This window comes from Wolffia australiana, chromosome 10 (assembly GCF_029677425.1).
Source record: "Wolffia australiana isolate 7733 chromosome 10, ASM2967742v1".
NCBI classification, from domain to species: Eukaryota; Viridiplantae; Streptophyta; class Magnoliopsida; order Alismatales; family Araceae; genus Wolffia; species Wolffia australiana.
Window position 1 is genome coordinate 8,184,399 of NC_135844.1, and position 16,430 is coordinate 8,200,828.

Here is a 16,430-nt window from a genome sequence, read left to right on the forward strand (position 1 = left end):
GATTCTAACACTTGATTCGATCCGATTCGAACAACGTGTTCGAATCGGATCGAATTCAAACATTTGATCTGAACACCCATCTCGTTCGAAGAATCCAATCCAAACCCAATGCGCAGATCTCGGATCTGAACTGGGCAGATCAGTGATCGGATTTGATCGATCAAATGCCCGATCCGATCGAATTGAACGATCTGTCTGAATCTATGAACCCTAAGGGAGAGATGGGGTGGGGGGAGAGAGGGAGAGATAAAGAGAGAGTGAGGGAGAGAGAGGAAGAGAGAAACGGAGACAGAGGGAAAGGGAGAGTGAGGGAGGGTGAGAGGGAGAGATAAAGAGAGAGTGAGGGAGAGAGAGGAAGAGAGAAACGGAGACAGAGGGAAAGGGAGAGTGAGGGAGTGTGAGAGGGAGAGATAAAGAGAGAGTGAGGGAGAGAGAGGAAGAGAGAAACGGAGACAGAGGGAAAGGGAGAGTGAGGGAGTGTGAGAGGGAGGGAGAGAGAGAGAGAGAGAGAGAGAGAGAGAGAGAGAGAGAGAGAGAGAGAGAGAGAGAGAGAGAGAGAGAGAGAGAGAGAGAGAGATGGGCAGGGTTGGTGGGTGGCGTTTCATTGAGTCTGGAATTGCGCATGCGATGTCGGAGGGTTGAAGCTTGGGATGGAGACAGCGGCTCGGGCGGAGGGCCACGGCGGGCTGTCGAGGCGGGCCATGATCGCCGCCGTGGGAGCCTTCGCCAAGGCGGTGACTTGCCTCTTGAACAGCACCACCGTCCACAACAGCGAGACGCTGCTCCACCTCGTCCGCTCTCGGCCCCCCGGCCTTCCCCTCCTCACCGTCAGCAACCACACCTCCACGTGAGTCTTGTTCTCCGCTCCGCCAGGCTTTCCTTTTTCTCCCTCGCCGCCGCTGAATCTGGGCATGGTGCAGGCTGGACGACCCTCTAATGTGGGGATTCCCGGGCTTTCCCACCATGGACGCAGCCCTCGCGCGATGGGTGCTCGCGGCGGAGGACATCTGCTTCAGGAACCGCTTCCTCTCCTACTGCTTTCGCCTCGGTGCGTTCCATTTCTTCACAATTCTGTATCGTAGAATTACCCCAACTTTCTGAAAATTCTGTATCCTAGAATCACCCCAACTTTCTGAAAATTCTGCATCCTAGAATTAACCCAACTTTCTGAAAATTCTGTATCCTAGAATTACCCCAACTTTCTGAAAATTCTGTATCCTAGAATTATCCCAACTTTCTGCGGTGTTTTCACAGGGAAGTGCCTGCCCATTGTGAGGGGAGGGGGCGTGTACCAGGAGAATATGAATGAGGCGATCCGCATCCTTGGCCGCGGCGGCTGGGTACTGCTTTTCCTACCCTTTCTCCAATCCTTATCTCTTTTTTTTGAAAATTCTTGATCTATGTATCTCTCATGCGCAGCTGCATACCTTCCCTGAGGGGAAGATCTATCAGAATTGCGGGCCTATCAGCCGTCTCAAGTGGGGCACCGCCAGCCTCATCCACCGGTCCCCTGTTCCCCCTCTCGTCCTTCCGATCTTTCACTCCGGCTTTGAGAAGGTCACCATCGCCATCAGCATTACCATCATCATCATCATTATCAGTGCTAGCATTGTCGTCAACATCACCACCATCATTGTTATCTTCTTCATCGTCATCATAATCTCGAACATCATTCATAATCTCGACCATCATTGTCATCAACACCACAGTTTATCATCATTGTCGTCCACAATATCCTCATTACCACCATTGTTATCATCATCATCTCGACCATTGTTGTCATCATGACCACAATTCGTCATCATTGTCATCAATTGTATCATCAGTACCACCACCGTTATCGTCATCACCTTCACCATCATTGTCCACAGTTTGTCATCTTCATCTTCAGTATCATTACCACCGCTGTTATCATCATCATCATCTTGGCCGATATTGACATCATCACCACAATTAATCATCATTCTCATCAACATCATCACGGGTATCGTCAGTCTTTTTCATCTCGGCCATCATCGTGGTCATCACCTCAATTTATAATCATAACCGTCAACACCATTGTTATTACCACCACTGATATTATCATCCCCATTGACAGCATCATCATTACCATTACTGATGTCATCATTAACGTCATCACCATTATCGGGACTCCAGTGATATCATAATTATAACCATCGTCAACAATTATCGTTCTCATTATTAACACCATTTATTCAACCATCATTGCCATGTCGCCACCTCCATCATCAACTCCATTCACTTCACCATCATCCCCCGCCAATAACAATATCATCATCATCTTCAATGCTGCCACTATAATCTTTCTCATTGTCCTTGTCAACACTGTCACCAAGAACACCAGTGTTGTGATTATGGTACACCCTGAGTGTTGCAATGTGATGATCTTCCAGATTCGATCAAGTTTGCCAAATACATTCGCAAGATGAATCCATAAACTCAAATAGAAAATAATCCGTACAGATCGACCCAGTCAGCTTGGCAAGAATTCAGAAATGTGGAGTGTTAAAGAAACCAGGGAAAGTTTCCTCTCGTTCTGAAGAGCTCCCCTCCTGTGGTCCAGCAAACTGGTTTCTGCTGCTCCAGCCCTGACAGCCCACAACCACACTTCTTGAAATAAATCTTCGAAAAACATAGTGTCTTCTCGCTCTTCTCCTTTATTTAAAGGGAAACTTCTGGTACTGTCAATGCGTGGGCCTAGCAGCCATTGACGAGCCCTCTTCTTGCTTCTTTTAAATTGCCTTGAGTAGAATGTATCAGATTATCATCGTTACCGTCTAAACCATCATTTTGATCTCTTCTGTTATCATTGTTGTCATCATTGTCAACTCCATCAATAATACCACTAGAGTTGTGATAATCATTATCGCCATCTAAACCTTCATCATGATCACCACCGTTATTATTTTCATCATTATTGTTACAACACCATCAAAGGCACTGCTGCTATGATTATCATCATCGCCATCTAAAACTTCACCATGACCACCACTGTTGTCATCAAATCATCACCATTGTGAACACCATCATCAATTGCTGCCTAAACCATCACCACCACTGTAATCATTATCATCATTATCACCGCAATCAATTTACCGTTGAATGATCTTGATCTGTCATCAGGTGATGCCTGAGGAGTGGTTCAGGGGGAAGAGGCCGCCGGTGCCACTGTGGAGGAAGCAGGTGTGCATCGTTGTAGGAGAGCCCATAGACTTTGACCTTCCCCATCTCCGGGAGGCAGCACGGGCTGCCCCCCGCACAACAACACTCCGGGCCCTCGGTTGGCCCCCAAGCGAACCCGACGGGCTTGATGAGGCTGCCCAGCAATGGCTCTATGCCCACATCTCTGACCGCATCAGGACTGCGCTGGAGGCTCTCAGATCACGATGGTCCTCATGATGATCACAGGAGTAGTATGTTCATGAATGGAGATCATGGGTTTTAGGCTTCTTTTCGGTGGTGCTGGTTGGATGGCCAGACCAGAGCCGAAAGATCGATCCAATCCACTCCAAGCCTATCTGCTCTGGAGGAGCCATTCGTCATCGGCATATGATGTGTTGGGCTGACATTGGTCATCCAGTCTTTTGCATTGAGGGCGAACCAGACTGTCACTGTAAAGTCAACTGATTCATCTATAGCGCTGACTTTCTGTCCCGTGACAGTTCCTGAAGGAGCAACTCTTTGTCCAGGCAAGTCTCCCGCTCATGCTGAATCTCTTGAAATGAAATCATGTTTCTGTGGGTGTCATGGCAAGCATGCTAGGAGAGAAACTGGAAATAGGGGCGTTTTTTTCCTGGATGGGATGAGAAGGAAACAACATCATCATTAGGGCTTCTTTCTATGGGCACTTTATATTCCTTTTGGGCTTGCTGGAGACTGAGAATCCTCTCATCATAGTATACAACATTTGATCTCTGTACGAACTGTAATTTTTTAACTCGATCTCTATATGAGTATTAATTGTTCTTACAACCTCTTGATCTCTATATGAATTTTAATTTTTGATATTCGAAAATGCTTTCATAAAATTCACTAGATTGGACCGAATGCACAGTCTATTTTGTAGGCCCAAGTTCAAATCAGACAACCAACCCAAGTTTATATTGATTACATCTCTCATCACGACAAACATTTCTACATTATTTTTAGGAAAATATTTCTGCATTCGTGTCGTTTCAGTTGCCTTCTTTGCAACATCCGACTCATTGCCACTCATCAGCATTTTCGAAATTAAGGAACAAACATTGGGGGGACTGATAAAATCTCCACTCATAATACAATGCGCTATATTTTCTTCACTAAAGCCTCGGTAAATCATATTTTGAATCGTCATCGTTTAATATCTGCACTAATGTGTTACTCAGCATGAAAAGTGAGAGTGATATATATATATAGAAATAGAGAGAGATAAAGAGGGAGATGTGTAGATTATTGATAGAGCTATGGAGAGAGATAGAGATGGACATTGATGGATATATAGGGAGAGATTGAGATATAGCGATAATATAGATGTAAAGATATATAGAGAGAGATAGAGAGATAAAGATACGTAGAGAGATGGAGAGATCTGTGGAGAGCGAGAAAGATAGAGTGGAGAGAAAGAAATAGAGTGATAGAGATATGTATGTAGAGAGATATCGGTGGAGAAAGAGAAATAGATCTATAGAGAGATAGAGAGGGAGAGCGAGAGAAAGGGAGAGAAAGAAATAGAGAGGAGAGAGAAGGAGATATAGAAAAAGAGAGAGAATTGGAGATATATTGAAAGAGAATAGAGCAAGATGGAGATTTATAGAAAGAGAGATAGAGCAAGAGGGAGATTTATAGAAAGGGAGATAGACAGATGGAGAGAGAAAGGGAGATAGAGAAACGGAGATATATTGAAAGAGAGAGAAAGAGAGATGGAGAGAAATATATATAGAAAGCGAGATATAGAGAGAGGGAGATATACAGAAAGAGATGGAGAGAGACGGAGATACAGAGAAAGAGAGATAGAGAGAGATGGAGATATATAAAAAGAGAAATAGAGAGAGATGGAGATAAACGGAAAGATAGATAGAGATTGAAACAGATATATAGAAAGAGAGATAGAGAGAGATGGACATATATAGAAAGAGAGAGAGAAAGATGGAGATATATAGAAAGAGAGACAGAGAGAGATGGAGATATATAGAAAGAGAGATAGTGAGAAAGATGGAGATATATAGAATAGAGAGAGAAACAAGTATATAGAAAGAGAGATAGAGAGAAAGATGGAGATATATAGAAAGAGAGATAGAGAGAGATGGAGATATATAGAAAGAGAGATAGAGAGAAAGATGGAGATATATAGAAAGAGAGATAGAGAGAAGGATGGAGATATATAGAAAGAGAGATAGAAAGAGATGGAGAGAGATAGAGAGAGAGAGATTATATAAAAAGAGAGATTATATAGAAAGAGATGAATCAGCTGCGGTGGTCCTTGACGAGACTAAAGACATTGCCGGCGACGCCGACAAGGGCGGCGACGGAGGCGAGGAGCAGCATCGCTCGGGCGGACTTGTTCTCCCACGCCCTCTGCGGCTTCTTCCCCGGGTCCCCCATCCTCAGTGCCACCAGCGCCGGAAATATAAACCCCAGCGCCAGCCCCGTCGTCGCCCCCGTGAACTTGAACGCGTCCCCGATGTTCGGCACTGCCGTCGACCCCACGTACACCGCCGCCAGTAGCGCCGCCGTCAGCCCCGCCGTCTTCCACCCCGCCCGCCGCCCCTTCCCCTTAAACACCGCCTTCCCCACCGTCTCCCTCAACGAGAAATGAATAACGGGGAATACCAACACCAAGTGCAACACGTACCCCACCCTCACCATATCGTTCAAGGCCGACCCGAAGCGGAACCCCAAGTCCCTGTCGAAGTTGATCAGCACGTCGTACTCCGTCTCGTCCCCGAACAGCACGAACCCGGACACGGCGGTGGCCGCGTACACCGCCACGCAGACCGCGACCGTGACCCGGCTCACTCTGTTCATCTTCTCCGGCGACGGCGACGGCAGCTCGTTGTAGATGGGCTGCACGTTGAAGTGGCAGACGTAGGCGTTGGTCATGATGGGGATAACGAGGAGGAGCTCGAGGACGGCGGCCGAGGAGCTAACGTCGGGCCCGAGTCTCGGCGCCGCGGTGGCGCCCTGGGTCGCCCTGGCCGCGGCCATGGCGCAGGAGACGACGACGAAGAAGACGGCCAGCGCGACCGAGGCGGCCGAGGAGATGGTCAAAGATTCGATCTTTTCGAGAGAGCAGAGCGGGGCGATGACGGCGAGGACGACGATGAGGATGACGAGGGCGCGGGACTCCCACGGGCCGCGGCCGAGCCACTGGTAGAGGACGCCGGTGTGGTTGGGCGAGCCGGAGAGGACGTCGCCGACGATGATCAGGTAGACGATGAGGATGCCGGCGTTGTTGACGACGATGCAGGTCTCGGCGGCGACGCGGGCGGCGCGGCCGAGCGCCGCCGCGACGAGGTCGCCGTAGGTGGCGGCGCCGGCGAGGACGGCGTAGCGGACGAGGAGCTCGATGCTGAGCTCGGAGAGGGCGCCGAGGAGGGCGATGGAGAGGAGGCCGGGGAGGAGGCCGAGGGATTTCATGGCGGCGGGGAGGGCCATGATGCCGGCGCCGACGACGGTAGTGGTGAGGTTGAAGACGGCGCCGGGGACGCCGGCGGAGGCGGCGGCGGCAGGCCGGTCGGGGGACGGGCCGGGCGCGATGAGGGGGAGGTCGGCCTTGTCGGGGAAGGGCTGGAGTTCGACGGACGGGGAGACGGGCACGGAGGTGTAGCGGGTGTCCATTGGGGGTGCGATCGGGGTGGGGAGAAGAGGGTTGCTTGATGGGGATTTCTTGGCTTGGGTTGGGCAGGGAGGGAGACGCCGACGCCGACGCGGCGCTGGAGAGGGGCGCGCCGACGTGGGCTTCTTTCTTTCTCTTCAGATCTCTGTCAACGACGCGATTTTGGGCCAAGATCGAGTCTTTTAAAGAGAGAGAGAGAGAGAGAGAGAGAGAGAGAGAGAGAGAGAGAGAGAGAGAGAGAGATTAGATTGAGATAGGGACAGAGCGAGATATATAGAGAGAGATGTTAGATTGAGATAAGGACAGAGTGAGAGATAGAGAGAGAGGGAGCTATAGAGGGATAGGGAAAGAGAGAGAGATAGAGATAGGGACAGAGTGAGATATTTAGCGAGAGAGAGATGTATATAGAAATAGGGACAGGGTGAGATATGTAGCGAGAGAGAGAGAGTCAAAGAGAGAGGCAGAGGCAGAAAGAGAGAGTATAAGAGAGAGAGAGAGATACTGAGGCAGAGGGGAATTGGGGTAGAGAAAGACAAAGAGAGATTAAGGCAGAGATATATAGAGGTAGAGAGAGAGATAAAGATAGATTATGGCAGAGAGAGATATAGAGGTAGAGAGAGACAAAGAGAGATTGAGGGAGAGAGAGAGAGAGAGAGAGGCAGAGAGAGAGAGAGGCTGAGAGAGAGAGAGATCGAGGCGGAGAGAGACAGAGATAGAGATACAGAGAGACAGAGAGAAAGACAAAGAGAGATTAAGGCAGAGAGATATAGAAAGAGAGTTAAAGAGAGATTAAGGCAGAGAGAGATATAGAGGTAGAGAGAGACAAAGAGAGATTGAGGCAGAGAAAGAGAGATAGAGGCAGAGAGAGAGAGAGGCTGAGAGAGAGAGAGAGAGATCGAGGCAGAGAGAGACAGAGATATAGATACAGAGAGACAGAGAAAGGGGGAGAGAGAGAGAGGGGAGAGAGAAAGGAGTTACTCTTCGTCTTCCCCAACCTAGAAGACGCGGTGCGTGTGGATTTTTCATCTTCGCACTTTGCCCTAGTCAAATTTCAGAAACCCGGTCACACGATAGGGGGCCACAACAATAATAGCTGTCATCCCGACGCCCTAACCGGAGAGATGTAACAGTTCTTAAAGGGAAACTTAAGAGTCATTATCCCATTTCTGGTGTTTGATGTGATCACTAATTCTACATTAAATATTTTTGGCGACACGGCTCTCAAAATTGAGAGTGGACAGAGCATGAGAATTTCGTGTGGTTTCATTTGATTTTCATGTCCGTGCATGCAAATTCAATTTTGTTTGGCCTTCAACAAATTTCTGTCCTGAATTGCTGCATACTAATAAATTAGTAGTATCCCATCTTGAACCGGAAGTTGAAGAAAGTTCTCAGCACTAAAATACCACTGTTTCTCATAGTTAATCAGGATAACAGCGAATGCGACTTTTGGCCTTGAAGTCTTATCATCCCTCAGATCACTCGTTCTGGACTACGTATTAATGAATATGGGAAATAGATGCCTAAGAAAGTTGATTTTTTTGTGTTCTATCTGTGAAAAACAAATATTCACAAAGGTTTGGTCCTCTAAGGGTCCTTAAAACCTATATTCCAGGTCACTACGCTCTAAGTCTGAAAAGATGATCTAATTTTAAGAATGGCCATAATTACTAAAAGGTATCATCAAATGATTTCTCAGCCTTGGTATTATAAATATAATTAATAGATGATGAGCTTGATATATCTTGGAATTCAAATTACAGAGGAACCTTGAAAAGATTTTGAGTGCTTTGTATTTTATCGTTTAATATTCTAATTCAAGGTTAAAACAGCTGCATTATTTATTGTGTCATCTACTCATTAATAGTGCATTCAGAGCTACATGTATTGGTTTATCAAAGGCTACTGGGTTACTAAATTCACTAAATAGAGAAAAAAGGCTTCAGAATTGTCTAATAGTTCACTAATCCGCAAAGTTTTAGCCCAAAAATTACTATGCAAAAGTATCACAGTGTTGCATATTGGTTCAATGTTTTGTAATGTTATATCAGCATTATCAAAATTCTAAACTCAAAATTTGCGTTGATTTATATCGTTGTTGTATTTTGAATTCATGCAATAGATTTATACTTTTCTCACTAGTATATAGACAAGGGTCGAATCCTCAAGGAGCCAAGGTAATGAGCTTAGATGACTAATAAAGAGAAGAAGAGATACTTATAGGTAAGAGAATGGAGAGGTGAGAGAGGTGTTCTATAGATTTAAGGAGGTTAAAACAAGATAGATTAGTTACTGTAGTAATCTTGATATGAGAGGAATAGGTTTTTACAATTTTAGGAGCTTTTTAGAGAAAACTTCCCAAGAGGAGTTTCATCGAACACCCTATGGGCTATGTGAATGGGGGACGATTTTGATGAAAATGGAGAGGAGAGATGATGGATATGGAAGTAGAAACGAGGATAGATCCCTTTATGGTAGAAATAGTGATGAATGAATAGTGGAATGATGGGATGGAGGGTGATATGGAGAGATGAAAAAGCTGGAATGGGTGGATGTGAAGGATGATAGAAATGATGCTTTTTAGAGAATTTTATGAGAAGATCAAACCAAACCTAAGAATAGGGGTGAACTTTCTGCAATTTTTAAACCCTTGTCGTTGTCAATTTTAGCTTATACAATAAAATTTATAAAACCTCACTTAAGATGCACAATGATGAGTAGAGGTATCGTCCAAGGGAGGCTAGTAAGGAGTTCAATTCGATGATTTTTTCAATAATGAGGATTAATTGGATCTTCAATGAAGATCAAATCAACCTAATTAGACAAAGAATTTAGAGAGGGAGGTAGGAGTGATGGGGGACCATCCAGCTGACGCCGGGATGGGACGAGTCCAACCACGCCTGGCTGCTCGCGCCGATGCTCGCCATCAGAGGTTTAAGTACTCCGCGTAAGCATCCTCTATTTTTGTATTTTTTTTTGTCTTGTTGTAATTTTGTTCTTGGATCTTACGGACTGGGCCGGTGTTTGGGCCTCGTCTATGTTATGTTTCCCTTTCGCTTGTAACCGTTGAATAGAGGCCGAACCACGTCTCGCGATGGTTCGTCCTCTACATGACATCACTTGGCACCTATCCTCACTGAATTAGGGGATAGCATGCCCAAGTGAAGGCAGGCATTGTTGAATTGAAAATTGTGTGTTCCGGTATCTTAGTTCTTAGAGAGATAGAGATAGATAGGAGTTAGAGTGTTGAAAGAAGAAGTGGCTACTCTCGTCCCACGTCGAGACTACTCTGTGGGTTAGAGCCTCACATCTTCACGTCGAGACCACTCCGTGAGACGTCCTCCATCGCCCTCGTCGATACTACTCCGAGGTCGCCTAAAGAATTCAAGAATCGGCATCTCTTGGGGCTCTCATCGAATTCCTCATCGAGACTACTCCGAGGTCTCCCTTGAAGAATCAAGATTTGAAGAATCGGCGTTGGCTTCATCTCTCCTTTGTCGAGACTACGAGTAGGAGAAAATGCCTATGCCGTCGACATACCCTCCACGTGGGGGATAAGCACCACTTTCAATACTTCGGATTTAGTTGCGTTTAAAGCCCCACCTCTTTCATCTAATCACCCTTTTCTGCCCTCGGACTTCCTAGTGAGTGAGTTTGACTTGTCCACCCCTCCCTCACTACCTTCTAATCAGCAAGAGAATGTCTAGGCTATAGTGGACGAAGTAATCACCTTCACCAAAGGTGGGACGGTGCGCAAGTTTCTTGTTTGTTGGCAGGGAAAATTGTCGACGGACGACACCTAGATCACAGAAGAGGACCTAGCTTGCCTTTGCCTCGACATGGTGACCCCGTTGGAGTCTTCTAACACTTACTCGATGGAGTCGAGTTCTTCGCACCCGGGGGGAATTGGTGGCGATGACGTCAATGCATCGACACCGGACGCATCACCACCGTCATCTGAAGTCAACACGACTGCTGAAGACATGCCGCCATCGTCACCGGATCAAGTCAACACGCCAGCATCAGGCACGTCTCCACCCATGCACGCCCCTTCACGCATCCTGACACGTCGCCCAAGGCAGATCCAAAACTGCCCCTTGACGTGACACAAAACCACGTCGCTCGTTAGGTCGCTCGTGTTTATTTTTATTTCTTTTAACTGTTTTTTCTCTTTCATCCAAGGCCTATATGTATAGGCCAATGCTTCAAGAAACAATTAGGCAAGTCATAATTCAGGAATTGAGTTTCTTTAACTCTTCTTGGAGGACTTGCCCTAGTCTCCCCTTCTCCCTCAGGTTGTCGCCGCCCTCGCCGCCATCGTCACCGTCGTCAGCTACCACCTGATGGCGCGTCACCACCGGAGGTCATCGAGCCAGCAGCAGAGGAGCAGCATGACTTCCCCGACTCAGCACCCGAGGAGCCGGCACTACCCAGCTCGCCAACGAGACGAGTCCAGCCACCACGACGAGCCGCCGCAGCAACACGGGATCCCGCATTCCGTTACTCGGCATGACGCGGACGCCGACCACCGGAGCACACCGTTACAGTCAGTTACTTTATCTTATAGTTTTCCCTTTATTCGTATTGTCGTGTAGCGGGGGAAGGGCCCATAGGAGGAACCCTTTTCCCCCCTTTTTTTGTTATGTTGGGCCTGACAAGCCCGTTTCCTATTTTCTTGCTTATTTTCTCTCCCTTTTATTTTGTGTTATTGGACTTAAGGAAGGGCCATCTTCACCCATATATAAGGGGAAGAGGTGGGCGCTTCCCTTACCTTGACCTAATTTTTGAAGAATTGCATTTTGAGAAAGAAGGGTCAGGTCGTGGAGAAGAAGAGAAGAAAGAAGAAGAAGAGGAGAAAGAAGAAGAAGAAGAGAGGAAGAAGAGAAAGGGAAGAGAAGGGGAAGGGAAGGAGACCAGCGGCGCGCCGCCTCAGCGCGCGGCTGCCCTCCGTCTGCCGCCGCCGCCGCCGCCGCGCCGCCCCGCGGCTCGAGCAGCACTGCCGCCACGCGCGCGCCGCCGCGCGGCGCAGCCGCCGCAAGGCAGCCCGCCGCAAGGGCAGCCCGCCGCGACGGGCCACCTCGCGCTGGACACCTCCGCCGCGACGGGACAGCTGCCCCGCGCGGGCGACGCCAACCGCCCGGGACGCGCCGTCGCGCCGCGACGCGTCGCCTCGGCCGCGCGGCTGCCCTCTGCCGCCAGACCAGCCGCGCGCCTCCCGCGCCGGACCTCGCCAACCCGTCATCGCCCTGCTGTTCCGGCCACGAGTCCGCCCGCGCCGAACTCCTGCGCCCGGGCCGTCGTGCACGCCCTCCCTCGCCCGGATCGTTGCCTGCCGCTCTGAACGCCGAGGCCGCCGAGGTTCGTGATCCGAGCGACGCTGGGATTCCCGTTCCGCTCACACCGACGCCGCCGCCCCTCCGCACCAGTCAACCTCCGGCGCCCCCGACAACTCCCTCCTCCGGAACCAGTTGGTCCGAAGATCCCGTCGCTAGCGCGACGAAGGTACTCTGCTTCCCTCGCCTCTTTACGTCATTTATTTCCTTCAGTATTCTTTCGTATTGCCTCCACCACGCTCGGGTTAGATAGGTGAGTGAGACAGATTGAGAGAACGACGAAACAAAGACGAGCGTCTTACCTGTCGATGCAGTCGGACGCCCGACGCGCGTGGCGTTCGGTGGGAGTTACCCCATTCGACGGCGCGCGCGCCTCGACCCACCTCGGACGACTTGGAGGGCTGGTTCAACCTACCTAGGCGACCCCGTCCCCGCTCCGGATTGGCTCTCATAGCTTGTCGGCGCATTGCACGTACCATAGTAGAACCATCGTCCTCGTTATCGTCATACATGCATTTCTGTTCTCCGCATATCCGTCGGTTGACGTCGTGGACGTAAACCGATTAGTTAGATCGACACCGGTTCCTACCCTCGGTGACGGTGGACGCCGCTGAGATGACGTCCGGCATCAAATTGGTATCAGAGCCCGGCTGGTCACCCACAGACGTCTCCGACTTCGCATCGCATCGCATCGCATCTAGTGCATCGCATCCATCGATTTCGTGCATCCATATCGGTACCCGGGAATGGCGTGAGGCGCGATCCGCACGGATGGCGCAACGCTGAGGTTCTACCTCCCGCGACGAAGTCGAACGTCGCGAGCGAGAGAGGCAACGAGATTGCCCTCTCGGGACCTCAACCGGCCTCGCCGGTTGCGGATCCTACCTTACCCCATATCGAGGACACGCCTGTCCCACCCGGCGTCACGGGTGCTCCAGCGCATCGAGATCACCGGCATCGCCGGTGGTTCACGCCGTCCCAGCACTCCCACGCGGCACACGCGCGTCCTCGGCGACTCCCGATCGGTGACTACGAAGACCGGGATACCACGCGGCGACCACCACACGGAAATCTCCGTCGCCGAGTACTCCCAGGCGACCCCTGCACGGGGTAGAGGACGAGGACGAAGAGGCGCCACTCGCCAGTACCCGCCAAGAGAAGAACTTCTGGAAGACCAAGGAGCTCAACGTCGCGCATCGGCAGCTAGGGCGGAGCGCTTGGAGCGGATGCTCGCCGACACCCGAGTGTCCGAGCACGGAGTTGAGGCGGGACCGGATGCACGAGGCCCCCCTCGCCCCCCTTACGGGGCTGGTAGACCCGAATACCGTGGCCACCCCGACCCGGACCTTGCTGATGATTACGAGGTCCCTAATCGCCCATTTTACGGCGTACCGCCACCGGTACGCCTAGCTAGGGAGCCCGTGCGCAACCCACAGGATGTCCGCGCTTGGGACATGCATCGCCCGCGGGACGACTACGCCCGTGGCTACGACGGGGTCCCTTATGCTCGACCTGATCTCCCAATACGTCAGTACGAGCGCGACCCAAGCCGTGACTATCCGGCTCGTCGGTTCGACCCCGTTCCTCCCCGTGGTCCGTGGTTCGACGAGCCACCGGCACGACGCGAGGACTACCCACGGCCGCCACCCCCGCCATATTACGGGGCTGACGGTGCATGCCCACCACCACATCGTTCGGTGCCTTTGGACCGGGCACCGCGGGATGGTCGTCCCTACCACGGGGACGACTGCAGACACGACCCATTCCCGCCCCGTCGCCCCATGGACCAGCGACGAGGGGACTACCCCGTGCTCGAGCGGCACTATGATGATGACGAGCGTCGGCGCGAGGAGCATCGTGCACGCATCCAGAGGAGCGTGCGCGCCGACGTACCCGTCTACGAGGGCTCGAGGAAGCCCAAGGAGTTCATCGACTGGGAATCAAAAATGAACTCGTATTTTAGGTGGTACAGGATGGATAACGACCTTTGCGTCGAGTACGCGGAGACACGGCTTTACGGACAAGCCAAGATCTTCTGGGAGAATGAGCAATTCTCGGCCGAACGACGAGGACAGCCCATCATGTCGTGGGCAGAAATGGCGCGGAAGCTAAGGAACAAGTACGTTCCTCGTCAGTACCAGATGACACTCTTCCTCTCGTGGCTCGACCTTAAGCAAGGTCGACTCCCGGTGTCGGAGTACATCGAGGCTTTCGAGGAATGCCGGATGCGTTGCCGTTTCGTGGAGGATCCCCGCGTCATCATCGGCCTCTTCGCCCACGGCCTTCGGCCCGCCTTGCGCAGCAAGGTCCTCGACTGCCAACCGGTAGAGGTCAACGAGGCATACCACCTAGTGGAACACATGGATCCGCCTGTCGAAGACACCCCGGCGCCCAACGCGCACACCACACCGCGAGTTCCTACGGTTCAGCTTGCACCCGCTCGTTCCACCCTACCCGCGACCACTCGGGTCGCACCGGTCACCGGGGGCCAAGGAACGACCCCAACCACCTCAGTGGGGTCTACCCCGCAAGCCCGGGCCTCGACCGGCGATGCCCCGGCCCGTAGCGCTGCACCAAGTCAAGCACACATCACGTGCTACAAATGCCAAGGACGAGGGCACCGGGCACACCAATGCCCATCTACACTTTTGATTGATGTCGGGGAAACCGAACAGGATTATTGCGATGGAGCCGACGTACCCCAGGAGGACCACTATCACGGGAATGAGGAATGCGCCCTTGAGTACGAGGAGCCCGATGGACAGATAGGATTCATCCGGATCATCGAGGCGCGAGGAGCCCCACCCGTGACAGGCCGTGCGTCCGTCCGGCCGTTAGCCAACATCGCTATCGACACACCCGGCAGCAGTAGAGATAGGATATCGCCGGAGGTTGATTGGTGCGGAGGGGCGGCGGCAACGCCCTGGGCGGACACGATGAACCCTAAGAAGGCAACCTCGGACGCAAGGAAGCTACACTTCTTGGGGTGGGCGTAGAGCTGCTCCTGCCGTAGGATGGTGCAGACCTGCCGAAGGTGGTCTGCATGCTCGTCTCTAGATCTGCTGTAGACGAGGATGTCATCGAAGTAGACGACCACGAACTTCCCTATGAAGGCGCGTAGTACCTCGTTCATGAGACGTTGGAAGGTACTGGGCGCGTTGGAGAGGCCGAAAGGCATAACCCTCCACTCATATAAACCGTCCTTTATCTTAAAGGCGGTCTTCCATTCGTCACCAGGACGGATCCGTACTTGATGGTATCCACTCCTCAAGTCTATCTTGGAGAAGATAGTGGATCCTGCCATCATGTCGAATAGATCCTGCACACGCGGAATGGGAAAACGGTACTTGACCGTTATCTTGTTGATGGCACGGCTATCGCAACACATGCGCCACGTGCCATCCTTCTTCGGCGCTAGGAGAGCGGGTACTGCGCAGGGGCTCATGCTCTTCTGAATGAGGTCCTTCCCCAAAAGCTCCCTCACTTGCCGTAGCAACTCCTCGTACTTCGGCGGCTCCATGCGGTAATGCGGTAGGTTCGGAAGCGACGCGCCGGGCACCAAGTCGATGGCATGCTGTATGTTCCTCATCGGGGGTAATCCGCTTTGTAGCTCTTCCGGGAAGACATCTCCGAACTCCGATAGGAGAGCCTCAACCTCTGGGGTGCGAGGGGTCACTACACTGTCAGCAGGGACGTCAAGGGTGACGGCCAGACACATAGGTGTATCGTCACCCTCGCGGCCAAGGTCGCGAGTGAATAAGGGTCCTCGGACTATCACTAACCCTACTGGTCGGGTCGCGGCCGGCTTGCTGGCCGGCTTCGTGGTGTACGGGTGCCACGTAACTCGTCGCCCCTGGTGCATAAAGGAGCAGGTGTTCACGCGCCCTGCTAAGGTGACGTCGTGATCATATAACCATGGTCGACCGAGGATGATGCTACCCACCTTCATGGGTAGTACATCACAGCACGTCCTCGGCGTATGTGTTCACCTTCGTGGGGCCAGCAGCGGCGCTTCACAGATAGTGATGAAGCGTCGATCCACGAAACGTCGTACGGCGTGGGGTGTTCTATCGAAGTCAACCCTAAGCCGCTGACCATAGTATCTGAGATCGCGTTGATGCAACTACCGCTATCCACGATCACCTTGCACGCCTTGCCGTTGATCTTGATGTACGTGTAGAAGATCGATGTACGGGTGGCCGCATCAACGAACGGTGTCGGCTGTTGAGCAGCCCGTGGAAGTCTAGCGGAGTTGTCAACCT

At 51.4% G+C, this 16,430-nt stretch overlaps 2 protein-coding genes across 2 annotated transcripts; one reads left to right on the forward strand and one right to left on the reverse strand.

Annotated features, from left to right (window-relative positions):
- Positions 1-522: 522 nt before the first annotated feature.
- Positions 523-3,986, forward strand: LOC144708820 (Phospholipid/glycerol acyltransferase family protein). Its single transcript, XM_078582259.1, has 5 exons — positions 523-847; positions 921-1,048; positions 1,255-1,340; positions 1,420-1,557; positions 3,145-3,986. Exons 1-5 carry the CDS (start codon positions 651-653, stop codon positions 3,418-3,420), a joined length of 825 nt encoding a protein of 274 aa, XP_078438385.1. The 5' UTR covers positions 523-650; the 3' UTR covers positions 3,421-3,986.
- A 1,441-nt stretch (positions 3,987-5,427) lies between these two features.
- On the reverse strand, positions 5,428-7,020 carry LOC144708402 (Transmembrane amino acid transporter family protein). Its single transcript, XM_078581701.1, has one exon. It carries the CDS (start codon positions 6,835-6,837, stop codon positions 5,464-5,466), a length of 1,374 nt encoding a protein of 457 aa, XP_078437827.1. The 5' UTR covers positions 6,838-7,020; the 3' UTR covers positions 5,428-5,463.
- Positions 7,021-16,430: the final 9,410 nt, after the last annotated feature.